The sequence below is a fragment of the Dermochelys coriacea genome, chromosome 10 (assembly GCF_009764565.3).
Source record: "Dermochelys coriacea isolate rDerCor1 chromosome 10, rDerCor1.pri.v4, whole genome shotgun sequence".
In the NCBI taxonomy this organism is placed as follows: Eukaryota; Metazoa; Chordata; order Testudines; family Dermochelyidae; genus Dermochelys; species Dermochelys coriacea.
The window spans coordinates 46,501,642-46,518,021 of NC_050077.1; the positions used below are offsets into that span (position 1 = coordinate 46,501,642).

Genomic DNA, 16,380 nt, shown 5'->3' on the forward strand with positions numbered 1-16,380 from the left:
AAAGCATTTCCTGGGACCAAGACTGAGACAACACTCTCATGAATTCATAATAAGGCCACTAAACCCCCACCAGTGACTATCTTCATGCAGGATTGGCTGCTTTACCCTGTAGCAGTGGGAGTAGCCTTATGAGCTCTTCCTTGTGCTTGTGGAATTCAAAGTCCTGGATTTCCAGCAAACTGCCCTTAGTAGAGGCAAGAGAATGGAAAGGGATGTAGCAGCATTGTGATGGATTGCTTGGTAAGCTGGGAACAAGAAAACAGTGTACATTTTAATATGGCTCAATGTAAATGTATACATCTAGGAACAAAAAATGTAGGCCATACTTTTAGGGTAGAGGATTCTGTCCTGGGAAGCAGTGACTATCCACCATGAGCCCCAAACTGTTTGCAGAATCAGCTCCGAGTGTGTGTCACACAGTGTTTGTGGCCAAAAGTGCTAATTTAATTTTTCAGTGCATAAACAGGGGAATCTTGAGTAGGAGTAGAGGGTATTTTATCTCTGTATTTGGTACTCGTGCAACTGTTGCTGTGGGGGAGGGATAGCTCAGTGGTTTGAGCATCGGCCTGCTAAACCCAGGTTTGTGAGTTCAATCCTTGAAGGGGCCATTTAGGGATCTGGGCCAAAAATTGGGGATTGGTCCTGCTTTGAGCAGGGGGTTGGACTAGATGATCTCCTGAGGTCCCTTACAACCCTGATATTCTGTGAATGCAACATATCTGTGAATCCTGTGTCCACAGCTGAAGAAGGATGTTGGGAAAACTGGAGAGGGTTCAGAGATGAGCTAGGAGTATGATTAAATTAATTAAAGGATTAGATACTGAGCTCCTGGAGTGTATCACTATAAGGAATAATCTATTTAGTTTAACAGAAAGTTAAGGGGTGATTTGATTAGTATGTAAGTACTGTGGTAAGCCCAGGACAAACAGCTACGCGGGGGCAGGGGCGGGTAGTAATCAGTCCCAGAAGGTTAAAAGGTCCCTCCCTATCCACTGAGGAGAGGTAACCACAGGTTAATAAGGTTCAACTGTAAAGCGGTTGCTAGAGAACCAATTCCGTTCAGCTGACTCCAACTGCTTGAGACCTTTTTAAACCCTCCCCTGTTAGGAAAGTGGGGGTGAGAAAAGCAGGGAAGCTGTCAGTAGGTTGGGTGTAGCCAGACACTGAACCTTTCCAAGAAGGGAGGCTGCCTTCCCTCCCTAGAAGGGAAAGGAAAACAGGCACAAGGGACTGACTGAGGAAAGGTATAGCCTGACCTTGTGCCACCTAGAAGGACTTCCTTGCCCAAACCTGTGTCTCCAAGGCTAAAAAGAACAGAGCCTGCTGAGGTGAACAAGGTACTTTGCCACAGTACCTATAGGAGGAACATATATTTACTAATGGGCCCTTTCAGTCTAGAAGAGAAAGTTATAACAGCCAATGACTGGAAGTTGAAGTTAGACAAATTCAGTGTGGAAAAAAGGTATGAATTTTTAACAATTTACTGAGGGTTGTGGTGGATTCTCTATCGCTGACCATTTTTAAATCTGATTAGATGTCCTTCTGAGAGATCTGCTCTAGGAATTACTTTGGGGAAGTTCTATGGCCTGAGTGATACAGGAGGTCAGATTAGCTGTTCACCATGGTCCTGTCTGGTCTTGGAATCTGTGAATCTCCTGCTAAATCTGTAGGTGATGTAGGTCCCTGCTGCTGTTGGAGCTGCGTAGGCAGCTGTCACAGCTCAGAGTCCTGACAGTGGGCTCGGCTCTGGGTCCAAGCTCTGTGTATCCATTTACTCTTTAAAAATGTAATGACGAGAGAGTAGGTGATGAAAGGAACTGAATTTCCAGTCCTCGGGGCTGAAGTTTGCTCACTGAACAGGTCAGCAGCAGTGCCTGCCTGTGACCTAGGAGGACCCCTCTAAGAGTCAGGGGAGTACAGGCTCCTGGGACCTCCCACTTGCTCCTCCTGGTGATACTGCCTATACTGAGGCCAGCTAGCACCAGTCGTGGAGCTGTCAGTAGTTTCTATGAATCTCCACCCCCGACACACACTTCTCCTGCATGTTTATGGAAGCTGAACACTTTGTTTTGTTGTAAGCTTTTCCTTTTTGAAGGTGGTACTGCATGAACAGTGTTGCCAACTGTATGGTAGTACATGGTGTTTCTTCTAGAGCCCCAGCTCCTGAAGTCTTGTGATTATATGAGAATTTCACATTTAAAAAAGAGTAACTTTCTATCCTTTCCAGTTGCGGGGGAAGAACATGAAAATATGATCCCAAAGGCCCCCCAGACCAGAAGGCAAAGACCCCAATTTTTAAAATGCTAGGAAATTTTAAAAAGTACTGAAGCAAATCTCATGGTTTTTTGGGGGCCTGACTAAACTTTTTCAACTGTGTGAGATTGACAATACTGAATCAATACATGGTATATTCTTTCAGTGTCATACGTGAATAGCACTGAAACAGCTCTAAGATGCATCTTCTGAACTTCATAGAGTCTAGTAGCTCCTTGGGGAGTTCAGGCTAATGCTTCAGTCTGAACTTGCTATGCCTTCACATTACAGTGCATGAGCTTACATGGTGTATGGTTCCTAATGCCTAGATGCTGTAGCAGGAGCTAAAGTAAAGAAGCTTCGCCTGCCAGCTTCACGGACAGTTCCCTAGCTCTGAAAGGTGTAAGCCAGGCTCAGAACCTCCTGTAGGAGGGCGGGTATGTAGGAATAAGGAACTATCACTGGCACATGATGCCCTTGAAGGTCTTTTTACTATTGACTCAAGCCTTTGAAATAAGGGGCATGTACTTGTTAAAGGGACCATATCAATTAAAACTTGATCCCAAAATGCCTATTCTGTAAATCCTAAACCAATGAAAAAACTTGCACAGTTAAAATAAAATTCTAATAGAGGTGCTTCCCTCCCACCCCCGCAGTGCGATACCCACTCAATGCAGCACCAGCAGTCTAAAAGTGAGGCTGCTTTCATTGGTTTCTTTTATTTCATTGTCTCAATAAGAAACGCAACAAGTAAACGTAAGGCATAAATAGTGAGAAGTGAACTGGCTTTTCAGAATTCTTTCTCTGTTACAATGTTCATAGTTCTAGCTGCGCAGCAATGACTGTGAGCCAAGTACCAACCAGGGTAAGAGTGCCTGGGAGGGAATTTAAAATGAGACCATTAGAATCCAGTGAGAGGCAAGGAGGGATATCTGAAGGCAGGTGTTGGGTTGTCAGAGTTTTTAAAGCCAGAAGGGAACACCAGATCATCTGATCCAATCTCCTGTAAATCACAGGCTGCCAGCACCTGCAGACTAAACCCAGCCATCAAAATTAGAAGAAAGCATTACAGCCCAGAGGCAACTAAACTGTTCTGTGCCCCAGCCAGAAACTAGAGGTGTGGCTGCACTACGCAGCTTTCAGCAACATGGCTGTGCTGCTATAGCCACTAAAAGCTGTGCAGGGTAGTTGCTGTTTGTTGGCAGGAGAGAGGTCTTCTCCTGGCAAAAAACTTCCATCCCCCATGAGCGGCTGCGGCTTTGTCGGCAGGAGACTGCTTCTGCCGACAAAGCACTGTTTACACCAGCACTTTTCATCAGTAAAACTTTTGTTGTTGGGTTTGTTTTTTTTTAAACACCCCTGAATAGCTGCCTCTGCCGCCCCGGTCCTTTAAATAGCTGCTGGAGCCCTGTCGCTTCCCCAGGGCTCCCGCAGCTAATTAAAGGACTGGGGCAGTAGAAGCAGGGGAGCCCCGGGCCCTTTAAATAGGTCCCGGAGCCCCGAGCTGCTGCTGCTACCCTGGTGGGGGAGGAGGGAGGCACTTACCTTACAGGGTGGGCTGGGGCTGACTCTGACGCCCCTTCTGCCCTAGGCCCCGCCCCTTCTGCCCTAGGCCCCGCCCCTTCTAGGGGCCAGAGCTGGCCCCAGCGTAGCGGTAAGTCACTCAACTTACTTTCACGCCTGCCCTAGTATATAATGGGAACCAGTCAGCCAAGCACATTATTTGATCTCTGGGTGGCGAACCCTTTCTTTTGTTTCTAGTAACCTAATCTGAGCTCTAAGAATTACTTCTTGATTCTTTTAGGAGCACCTTCTGCACAATCATTGCTCAGCTGACTGAGGAGATCCAGCCGCAGTTTGAAACTACCCTCAAATCTCGCGCTGTGTCTGAGGACTCTGATGCCAAATTCACATGCATAGTAACAGGTAATGATGCCATCTGTGAAGTGACCCACCCCTGCCCGATCCATTACTGCTCCTGTTTAGTAGTAATAAAAAGGGGGAGGGGAATACAGTGTTGCCAACTCACTCAATTTTATTGGAAGATGCATTTTCATTGAATGGCTGGAAGTTGAAGCTAAACCATTCAGACTGGAAATAAGGTGTAAACTTTTAACAGTTGGAGAGTGATTAACCATTGGAACAATTTACGAAGAATTGTGGTGGATTCTCCATCACTGGTAATCTTAAAATCAAGATTAGATTTTTTTTTTAAAAGATCTGCTCTAGGAATTAGTGTTGGAAGTTCTCTGGCTTGTGCTAGTATCAGGGGTTCTCAACTTCATTGCACCGTGACCCCCTTCTGACAACAAAAATTATTATACGACCCCAGGATGGGGGGACCAAAACCTGAGCCCACCTGAGACCCACTGCCCTGGGTAGGGGGGGCCAAAGCCCGAGCCCCACTGCCCTAAGTAGGGGGGTTGGGGAGGAGCCAAAGCCCAAGATCTTCAGCCCTAGGCAGGGGGCTTGTAACCTGAGCACCGCCAAGGGCTGAAGTCCTTGGGCTTTGGCTTTGGCCAATTCTGGCGGCCCCATTAAAATGGGGTCACGATCCACTTTGGGGTTATGACCCACAGTTTGAGAACTGCTGTGCTAGATAATAGTGATCCCTTCTGGCCTTGAAATCTGACACTCTCTCTGTGGTATCTTTTCTAACCCTCCAGCTGCTGGAGACAAGTGATTACATGAGAACAGCTTGAAAACATGACCCAAGTGAGACCAAAACGCAAAGGCAACTAACTTTAAAATCAATTTTAAAAAAAAAATCTCACTTGAGGAAGGAGTAGGGGGTGATTCATGGGTGTTGAATGCTTGGGGTTGTTAATACTGCAGCTTGCTCACTGATCACTTACAATAAAAAGCTTGCCCCAGAGTGAAGCTGGTGTTGGTTATTAACCGGGAAGGCCATAATAGAACTATTTTCTTCAGTGTTTCTCAGAGGTTTGCTATCTCAGGAATGTGCAGTCTGCAGCTGAATCTCACTCTGTTAAAGAGCCTGTTTTGACCTTCACCTTTGATCTCACACAGGGTATGTATACACAGCAAAGAAAAACCTGTGGCTGGCTCATGCTAGCCGACTTGGGCTTGTGGGCCTTGGACTGTGGGGCTGCTTCATTTATGTGTAGGCTTCCAGGCTAGGGCTCCAGCCCGAGCCCAAACATCTACACAGCAATGAAGCAGCCCCACAGCCTGAGCCCCAGGAGCCTGAGTTGGCTGGCATGGGCCAACTGCAGGTTTTTCTTTGCTGTGTTGACATACCTCCAGGGAGAGCACAGATGGGGTTGTGCCAGTAGAAAACCCTTGCTTCTTAGTGCTGGTCCCTATGTGTATTCAGTGGTAAGCTGGAGCCAGTTCTCACTGATTCACATGAACTGGTTGTTAAATTTTGAAGCAGTTTTAGAACCGGTTGTTAACCTGCTTCCCTGCATGGGGCACTGAGGCTTGGATGGGCTCTGGCCAGGAAGTGATGTAATTCCTCCTCTGGCCACCGGGGCGCTGCACTGCGGTAGCCATGTGGGCTGCCGCCTGGCCCTGGGCACGAGCCCTGTTGCTGCTGCAGCTCCCCCCAACCCCTGGCTCTGGGGCTCCCGCTGCTGCCTGGTGGGTCCACGGCTGCTCTGCTGGGCCTGGGCTGCGTCCTGCTGTTCGGACTGCTCCGAGCCGCCCTCCCCGTGAGCACCCATCACCCTGCCTGCAGCCAGCCCCTGCCTCCAGACCCCCTCTGCCACACCTCCTACCCGCAGCCAGCCCCTGCCCGCAGCCACTTCCGCATCCCCTTCCCTGCCTCCAGCCCTCCCCTGCTGCACCCCCTGCCCTGCCTCCAGCCAGCCCTGCCCCATGCCCCTGTCTGCAGCTGGCCCTACATACACTGGTGCCCTGCAGTTCCCAGGGCAGTAACCCTGCACACCTGCCTCAATGAGGGGGTCAGGGAGCAGCTGGGACCCACACATGTGCACACCCTAGGGTGACCAGACAACAAGAGTGTAAAATCAGGATGGGGGGTTGGGGGGTAATAGGAGCCTATATAAGAAAAAGACCCCAAAATCGGGACTGTCCCTATAAAATCGGGACATCCGGTCACCCTAGCATACCCCCAGGGAGTGGCAGGGACCCACACATGTGAAACAGAGCTCATTTCTAGTTCAGGCCCATCTTTTTAAAAAGAACTTCAGGCAGGGTTAACATACATCTGTATTTTCCCAGACAGGTCAGGCTTTTTGGTTCTTAAATCGCCATCTGGGAGGAATTTTTAAATTTCCCGGGAAAATATGGACTTATGGTAACCCAGTTGATACAAAGAATACATACTGGGGCACATCCCTTAAATCAGAACGTTTTATAAGGAACCGGTTGTTAAGATTTTAGCAGCTCATCACTGTGCGTATTCCACTATGGGTATACATGTGCACCATGCTCCTGGAGCTGGAGAATTTTGAAAGCTGTGCCCATTGGTTTGTGCATGTGCCTTTGCTCTCCTCGTGCCTCCAACCAAGGAGATAAAGGGTGGAGACAACTGACTACCTCTCCAGTTCCTTCCTACCACCACATGGCCCAGATTGGAACCTCCAATATCCAGAGCTTTGTCCCCTTCATTTAGGTTGACCATATTTCCCTATGCTGAATATGGGACACCTGGTAGAATTACTTGTATTCAAGCACGTTCAATGGCAATCAATCAGAACTATGCAATACAAATGTTCAAATTTAACATTAACTTGACTGAGCCCCTGTTAAAAAGAAATACTGCTGGAAAGCACTTCTCTCTCCTTCCCCTCCCCCCCCTCCCCCCCACACTCCAGAGCTGGCACGCAGTGGGGGCTGCGCTGATGACCTGCCACCTGCCTTTCACACCCATTCCCCCGACACACACCCCCCCTGCACCGATGCTGGGTGGGTGAATGGCTGGCAAGCAGGGAACAGGCCAGCAGCTGGACCCACTGGTACTGATGGTGGGAAGAGGCAGAAAATATGGGACAATTTTCCCATTTTTAAGAAGAAGTTGGGACACCTGAAGGAGGGCTTAAATATGGGACTGTCCCTTTAAAAACAGGATGTCTGGTCACCCTATCTTTGTTTATCTGTAAAACATATGTATACTTGTGAATAGTTTTTAGAAACTTTAGAGTTTATTCAATTTTTTTTTCCTTAACATTTTTATAGTTTGATAGTTTAGCTTCCCTGTCCAGGAGTGCCCTTACCCCATTATGGGGACCGGACTATGCCCAGAAGTCCAGTCTTCAAAATATATGCTTTCTGCCCACATTCCTTGTCAGTCAGTGATGGCCATCAGTGTACTGCCTCAGGGAAGCCCACATTGTGGTAAGGTGCAGTATCTCCCTCTCATTCCCCAGTCATATCAGAGAGGGATGAGAGCTTCCCCTTCAGAAGCGCCTAATGGAAAAAGCCATGAGGTTGCAGTCACCCAGGCACCACCCACTCCGTATATCATCCTGACTCAGCAAGCAGTGCACCTCCTGCCATGAGCTCTGACTGAAGTGAAGGAGTCTACCGCCAGAGATCCCTTGGCAGGGTCTTCTCAGGACAGCCGGGAGCATTCTCATAAACATGAAAGTAAATCCTCCTCCAAATCCACTTCGAAGCAGTCTGGTTCAGCCTTGCCTAAATCAAGCAGGTCTTCAGAGAACATAGGCTGCCCTAAGTCTCAGGGGCATGACAAGAAAGCTCACAAGTCTAAGGCTCCGGCAGTACCAACTGTGATCTGTACCATCTAAGCATGAAGTCTGTGGTCCGATGGCACTGATAAAAGGGAGTCATCAGCTAAAGACAGAACCGACTCTGTCTTGCTCGAGTGTGGCAAACACTGTTACTACTCTGACTCCATTGGTTCGGGCAGAACCCTCGCACTCTGGGAAGAGCCAAGTCTTTGGCTCCTCCTAAGATGTTTTTGCTGTCCTGGATCCAGTGTCTCCTTCCCTCACAAGGAAGGGCCTGACTCCACTGGGATATAGGCTTCTCCCACAAGCCACATCTCCTGTGACTTCCCTTCAGTGGAACCATCAGTGCCACCAGTGGATCCAGAATCATCCTCTTCTTTCTTGGGAGACTGAGCCACCCTATGAACCAATGCTTCCTCCTCTGAGGCAAGCTTTTAAAAAATTTTGTAAGCACTGTGTGGAACTGACAGCTGGAGGTCCCTTCTCTCCCCGTGCTGACAGCTCAAAAGACTGTCAGCACCAGGGCAGGGAGCGCCCAGCTATGAGCCCTATGCCTAGCTGCCAGGTTGGGCTGTCAGTGCCGGGGTAGGGGCAGTTGTGAGCCTCACACCTGGCTGCTAGCTGGTACTGTCATTCTGGGGTGGGGGGGTTGTGAGTCCAGTGCCTGGCTGTCAATGCTGGGGCTGGGGGCTGCAGCTGTTGGTGCCTCTCAATGCCTCCCACAGTTCAGGCAGTGGAAGCACTCCTGGTGAGGATATGCACCACCATCAGAAGAAGCAAAATGTGGATGTGAACTGTGGCTTTAATTACTGCAGTGGCTATACATTGACTTGGCTTAAGCTCACTTAATTTTGTAGTGTAGACAAGCCCATAGCCAGTTGACCTGGGATCTGAGACTTGCTGCTGCGAGGTGTTGTTTTTGCAGTGTAGACAAACCCTGAGTTTCATGGATGTGCAGGAGGGAAGAAAATACTCTTCCCTGCTCAAACCACTGCATTGTGCAGGGTTGTCCCAAGCTATTTTGGTGCCCTACGCAGCCCGCCCGGGGAGGGAGGGGGGCTGTGTGGGACCCCAGGCCTCTGCAGGGGGGCTGTGTGGGGCCCGACCCCAGGTGGTGGGGGGCCCAGCCCTAGGCCTCTGTTGCAGGGGGGAGGCTGGCCACTTCCTGCGGGAAATGGTGTGACCAGGCCCCAGCCTGCTCTGCTCCCCAGGCTTGGGGGGAGGGGGGAACTGCCTCCCAGCACTCACTAGCTGCGTGGCTGGGAGCCAGGGGAGTGGAGCAGGCTGGGGCCGAGTCGCTCTATTTACCGGTGAGTGCAGGCCCAGATGGCTGCCCATTTCCTTCTGGAGTCCTTAGGGGAGTGGGGGCACGGCTGGGGCAGAGCAGGGGCAGGGACCTGGGGAAGAGCTGGAGCAGCACGCAGCTGCTCAGGGCACCAGGAAATTTGGTGCCCCAAATTTCCTGGTGCCCTACACACCTGCTTACTTTGTGTATGGGTAATGGCCCTGGCATTGTGGGTAAGTGACCTATGAAAAGTTTTTAAAAACCTGTTGTGACTCTTCTTGCTACTTTTGGTTGCTAATGAAAGAAACTGACAATGTATTCCTGCTTTTCTGCCTGTCATGCATGGTTGGGTTGACACGGGTGTTGAGGGTTTCAGATATGGAATGGGAGTTCTTTCATTGAAGGGGTGGGGATGTTGGCCCTTTACCAGGGAGAAGGAGATCTCTTCTTCAAAGTCTGTATTAGCACCTAGTTAGCTGCAATATCTAACAAAAACAGCCTTTCCAGCACTCTCCCTCTCTATTCTCACAACACACTAGTTCCCCAGGCACCTGTTTCCCCTGGAACATCACTGGATCTGATTTTTCAAATGTACAACTCCAAGCAGCCACGCGCCCATTTTGACAAAAGTCTCTTTGGTTTCATTTCTCCATTATCTAGTCAATAGAAGAGGGAATGGGCATTCCTGCCCCCAGCCTTTTGCTGTGCCTGTATCCCCTTTATTGGTCTAGTTAATCCAGCTGGTTTGCACCCAGTGGCAGTTGTGTTTCTTGGCTCAAGTGCTCCAGTTTTCTTGGGATAAGAGCTCTTGGATGTGGACTGTGCTTGCTACCCCTTGGGGTCTTCTCTAATTGAGGGTCACAGATGACCCTTGCTTGAAGCTGTGTGATGCTACAGCAGGGGTTCTGCTGATGGTACAGCAGATGGTACACAGCACATTCTTACAGATACTATAGGTGCCTCAAGACCATTGTATAACATGCTGGTGCCTATTGTGCACGTGAGAAAATGTCTAGTGAATAGCTAGTCTTTTAATGAAAGTGGAAGAGCCAGTAACAAGCCAGTGCTCCATCAACCACTCTTGAGGAGGCTTTGTGCTAGGGGCTGTGATCAGGGTTCCAGACAGTGTATACTGGAATTGATTGATAAGGCCAGCCTTCAGGAGTAAGGGCTAGGCCTGGCTCAGAACTGTCACTTGACATCACCCATGTCTCCAAATGTTGCCCATTTCTGGGGAGGAACGCATGGGCCACTTCTTCCCTGCTGCTCCCCAACTCCCCTGTCAGCTGGGCCCCACCCTCCCTGCTGTATTCCCCAGTCAGCTGAACAAATCAAAGGGGCAGAGAGGGGAATGATTTGCCTGAGAGTTGGCTGGTGGGGGACTTGTGTGTCTAACTTTGGGAAGGCAGTGGGGTAAGTGGGATGGATGAGTGGATAGAGCCAATTATGTTGCATGATTGCAGCAGGCAGAATGGGATTTATTTGATGGGTCCTTGTCCTTCCTAGTGCCACTATTGGCTGATTTCCCTGGCTGGGCTGCTGTAGTTAAGGTGATGGGAAGAAATGTGCTAGTGTGACAGGTTCTCCCTGGCAAGCCACCTGAAATTGGGATACCATGGAGCCCTCCTCTCCCACCAGCCTGGGCTCCTGTTTATACTGTTCTGCTGTGACAAGCTGTCAAGCTCTCTCCAGGTTCCTGCACTTTCACCAGCACATATACAGGTAGGGACACACCCAACTGCAGTTACATGCAGATGCTGTGACCAGTTACTGCCTGGGAAGGCTCCAGCTGGGATACTTCCCAGCTTCTCAGACACACACCCCCTCTGGAGTGTAAACCCCAAATTATACCAACTTGCACTGCACAGGGAACTGTACAGCATAAGCTCATGAAATTCGCCCACTCCCTCAATGTGGAGAGGAATATACAACAGATTTCTGCCCCAAGTTATGACTCCCACACACTTATTTTTGCTCTATAGAATAGAATAGAATAGAATATCAGGGTTGGAAGGGACCTCAGGAGATCTAGTCCAACCCCCTGCTCAAAGCAGGACCAATCCCCAATTTTTGCCCCAGATCCCAAATGGTCCCCTCAAGGATTGAACTCACAACCCTGGGTTTAGCACGCCAATGCTCAAACCACTAAGCTATCCCTCCCCCCCCCTTTAAAAGCCTGAAGTTCTACAGCCAGTTTATTAACTAGAAAAGATAGATTTTTAAGTGATTATAAGGGATAGCAAACAGATCAAAGCAGATTACATAACAAATAAACAAAACATGCAAACTAAGTTTAATATACTAAAGAGACTGGATATGAATAGGATGATGATCATCACCCTAAGTGATTATACCAACGGGCTGCAGATTCTTAAGGGGGCAAGCTACACTAATTTACAGCTTGGAATCACCAGATGTTTCAGTCACAGGCTAAAAATCCCTTTAGGCTGGGTCCAGCACTCTTCTCCCCTCCCCCCAGGTTCAATTTCTCTGTTCTTTAGTTGTTTCCAAGAGTGTCTTTGGGTGGGGAGTCAGTGAAGAACCATGATGATGTCATTCCCCTGCCTTGTATAGCTTTTGCATAGGGTGGGAACCGTTTGTTTCAAAGCTTGTCAGTGGAAGAATACTGACATCCTAAAATGGAGTCAGCACTATGTGACCTGGTCACATGTCCCTGTAGTGTCTCAGCAGCTATTACTCAGAGGCTGTTTGTAGAGTTCTCAGGAAGGCTCCCCAGGTGTGAGATAAGCTTCTCCTAAGGCCTATTGTTCTCTCATGGCTCATTAACTTGAATAGGCCCTTCCCAGCCAAACATCTAGACTTTTACCTAGTGGGTGTTGCCCAGGAATCGCTGTGTGAAATATATATAGTCAATATTAATAACTTTTGATACAGCAATGATACATGCATATAATAGGATAATCGTATTCAGCAAATCATAACCTTTCCAATGACATCTCACATGACTTATCTTGCATAAAAGACATCATAACTAGATCATAATCATATAATATCGCTGTGAAGAATATGAGGTGCAGTGTCAGAGGCAGGATCTGGCTTTGGAGCCCCAAAAGAAGCAGACCCCATTCAATGGCTTTTCCCACTACTTCCATGTGCAACTGGTACTCTTATTCAATACAATCTCTTGAGAGCCTGTCCCGTCTCTCTCCTGGCATTTGCTGGTGAGCCCTGTGTGTCTGTGCTTCCTGCCCCAGAGAGCAGGATTTCTCCTCTGAGTTACAGAAGATTAAGCCCAGATGTGTGGGATGAAGTGCTGTACTGTGCATGTGTAGAGCCCCACTAGTAGCCCCAGGACCACTATGGGGATACTGCATATCAGTGAGGGCAGCAGTATCCAACCCAAGCATGCATTTGTCTGTGGTTGCCCACTGAGTGCAGACAAATCCTGCTGAGGAAGATGATCCTGTGTGCTTAGTAGTGCTTCCAGGGGAAGCTCCATCCCCACAGCTTTTGCTCTCCTTGAGGAGACAATAGGAAGCTGTAGAGGACGAGCCCGTATCCATGGAATGGAATGTGCAACACTAAAAGGGGGGGTGCTGGCTGATGTACAAGATCTGCCAGCAAACCCTGTATCTGTGCTGTCTGCATAGGTGGCAAGTCACAAAAGATCAAATGTACAAATTATGGCCACAATTACCAGCAGGCTGTCTGTGCTATGGTATGTGGCTAACCCTTGGACACGCCCTTGTTACACTCCCAGACCAAGGACAGTTTTTTTTAAAACTGGAATTGTATTTAAAAAAAAAAAAAAAAACCACCATAGCTGGCCCAAGCCCTGTTGCTGCTCAGTCCTTTCAGAGCACATGCAACTGTGCTGCAGCCCCTTTGGCCCCCTCAGCCATCCTTCAGGCCTTAAAGGGATAGGGCACAGGTCACTCTAGCCCATTCTCTGATGAGTGCAATACCCCTAGCCTCCAGGGTGTTCATAAGAACTATTCCTCCTGCCTTCAGGAAGGCAGCCTGCAGCTAGAGCTGCCAACCCTGCGGCTTGGCCTGCCCCTAGGTGTGGGAGATGAGGGGATGCTGGGAGGGGGGGAAGGAGCTAGTCTAGTTGTTGGAAGTTTGTATTCAGTAATCCCTCCTTCCCTCTACCTCACTGCTGGGAGCATAGTTTCATAGACTATTAGGGTTGGAAAAGACCTCAGGAGGTCATCTAGTCCAGTCCCTGCTCAAAGCAGGACCAACCCCAACTAAATCATCCCAGCCAAGGGGCTTTATCAAGCTGGGCCTTAAAAACCTCTAAGGCTAGAGATTCCACCTCTTCCTTAGGTAACCCATTCCAGTGCTTCGCAACCCTCCTAGTGAAATAGGAGGAGGGGGAGATGCAGTGGGAGCTCCCATTACAGCTGCTTGCTCCCTGGTCAGAGCTTCCCAAAGTGGCCAGGGCCCTGCAGCAGGTGGAGGGGGGGGGAGGTTGGTGTTCCTAACTTACAAACCAAGCAGGAAATCAGCCTGAGGGATGGCTGCTCTCTTTAAACTCTGACCCCATCTGTACTGATGAGAGGGAGCAGGCCTGCTCAGGATGCAGCATTTGTGGTCTTGGGTCCCCTGAGACTATTTTCAACATTAGCCAGCGGCTTGTGCTGTGGGTTGTAGCCAGCCCCCTGGGAATCAATCCCTTGGTGCCTGGATTGCCAGCTGGCTGAGGGGCCATAGCCGCAGCAGAAATGGAGAAGTTGAGGAAAGGGAGCCTGCAAGGGGCAGTGACTGGGGGTGGTCCAGATTGAGGGTCTGCTACCATGCACCCTTCCTGTGGCACACAGCCAAACTGAAGTCAGTGGGGCTCTTCAGGGTGGGCAGGGTTTGCCGGTAATTGAGGAAGGGGCACATTGGAGGGGTTGCTCCAAACCCTAGGGAGGAGAAAGAAATGCAAAGGGATCTAGAGAAACCAAAGATGGGAGCAGTAGAGAGCAAACCCTTGTACATGGTAGATTGCAGGGCTGCTACTAGAAGGTCAGGCTTTTGTAGCAGATGTGGACTGGCCATCAAGCTTCCTTCCCAGAGAGACGTCGGGTGTGTTCACTGTAAGATCCTTTTAATGCACAGCCAGGAATGGCTCTGTTGTGAGCTGAAGGTTTTTTACACATGGCACAGCCTAGTGGCTTAACTGTAATAAATGCTGTAATAAACTGTAATAAATGCTGTACCTGGGAGGAATTGATCACAGCCTGTGGGCCTGGTGGGGGTGGGGAAATGGGGGAAGCAGGAACCACCAAACTAGGCCAGAGAGTGCCCAGGGAAGGAGGCCTAAGGCTGCAAGGGGACTGAGGGTGAGTACATCCAATGGGCCGGAAGGAGTTGGTCCCCCAGCCCCACTTGGTTCATCTCAGCTGCAGGGTGAGGACTGCAGGTACCAAACAGTCTGTGTCTAGTTTGCTAAGGGAGTGGGGGAAAGACACAGTTGCCCACGGTGTGGGAAAGTTCAAGGCCAGAGAGGGCTTGCTTATTTTGTGGCAACTCACTAATTTTAGTGAAGGACTGTTTAGGCTTAACACCAGGAAACGTCTCCCAGTAGGAGCACTATGAAGCTATAAAAGTATATGGCTCTTCATAGCTAAGTGCTAACTAGCAGGGACAAGGAAAAAGGCTATGAATATCTGAAACAAGTGCCACATGGGGGCTTCACTGGAAATGATGGGATGACATTCAGAGAATTTGCACAAAAAAAAAAGTACTTGTGGCATCTTAGAGACTAACACATTTATTTGAGCATAAGCTTTCATAGAATCATAGAATATCAGGGTTGGAAGGGACCCCAGAAGGTCATCTAGTCCAACCCCCTGCTCAAAGCAGGACCAAGTCCCAGTTAAATCATCCTAGCCAGGGCTTTGTGAGCTTTCGTGAGCTACAGCTCAATTCATCGGATGCTGTGCATGTAGTTCACAAAAGCATATGCTCAAATAAATGTTAGTCTCTAAGGTGCCACAAGTACTCCTTTTCTTTTTGCAAATACAGACTAACACGGCTGCTACTCTGAAACCATTCAGAGAATGGAGCTGAATATCTGGATGAGCTTCCTGCCAGCGAGCTCTATGGCTAAATGGAGGTGTCTCTGAAGGGTGGGGTGAAGGCCTGGTGCTTGGGAATGTTAAAAAGGGTCTAGACAAAGCACTGGGCTGCTGGAAGAAGCGGTCTGTGCTGGCCTCAGGGAGGGGGACTGGGCCATCTCCTAGGCCAGAAGCACAAATGGGCCCATACCAAACACTGGATGAGGAGTGCCCAGAGTTGCCTCCTCTGGCTGGAGGCCCCTCTACATGTTCTCCAGCCTCCTGCCTGTTCTTGGGCAACTGCCAGAAATTTGTGGTTTATCCCTCTTCTCCCTGCTGTGGGAGGCCACTGAATCCCCTGGCGGGTGGGTGGGTGGCAATTGCCAGGTGAGAGACTCCCTTTTTCTCTCCTTTGGTTGCTCCAGGTACTGCAGGGTTGTCGAGGGAAAGGAGAAAGTGGGTGGTTGGGCTGGAAGCTCTGATTGAGCAGTGGTGGCAGATTTAGTGAGTTACAAGTTCCCTCACTGCCCCCTTGGTGGAGTCGTGGGCGTGCGGGGGAGATGAAGCTTCATGTCTTGCCTTCTAAATGTGGATGTATGGAACTGAGACCCCAGACATCCATCCATATGGCCAGGCCCCCTGGAGTGGGGATGTTACAGGGGGATTCATGGAACAGGGGGGAAGTGATTTGAAGAAAGACAGGGCACATGGTGAGTGTTGGGACAGAAGCTGTTTCTACTGTAAGAGCTGCTGCAAAGGAGGGGAGGCAAAGGGAAGGGCGGGGGCTTTGTAGGCAGTTTCACCCTTGAACTTTCCCCAGAAGATGAGGAGCCAACGCAGAGATCCAGGATGAGGGGAAATGTGCAGATGAATGGGGCCTTGGCAGCAGGGTGAAGGTTGCATTGAATGGCCAAGGGATGCAGGCAGAGGACAAGGAGGTTGTTCTGCTGGCTGAGAAGGGGATGTGAGGGCAGGAGAGAGATGGACAGGTTCTGGCGCTGATGTAGAGAAACAAGGGTTGGGATTTAATGAGCCTGTGAGTGAGGGGGAAGGGAAGAGGAGTCCAAGATAGCCCCAGTATCAAAGCTTGGGGTTGTCATCACTGGCTGGGCTGGAAGGCGGAGGGTGAAGGAGGAAAGGCTCCCATCAAACATAT

At 49.5% G+C, this 16,380-nt stretch overlaps 1 protein-coding gene across 2 annotated transcripts in view; it reads left to right on the forward strand.

Moving 5' to 3' along the window:
- ALPK3 (alpha kinase 3) overlaps positions 1-16,380 on the forward strand; it is a 96,768-nt gene that overhangs the window by 32,389 nt on the left and 47,999 nt on the right. The window contains exon 2 of one of the 2 annotated variants that reach the window (XM_038419636.2): positions 4,058-4,179. In XM_038419636.2, the coding sequence (XP_038275564.1) occupies positions 4,058-4,179 (122 nt within the window). Of the gene's footprint in view, positions 1-4,057; positions 4,180-16,380 lie in introns of those variants that run through there. The other variant, XM_043494264.1, reaches the window with a different exon arrangement.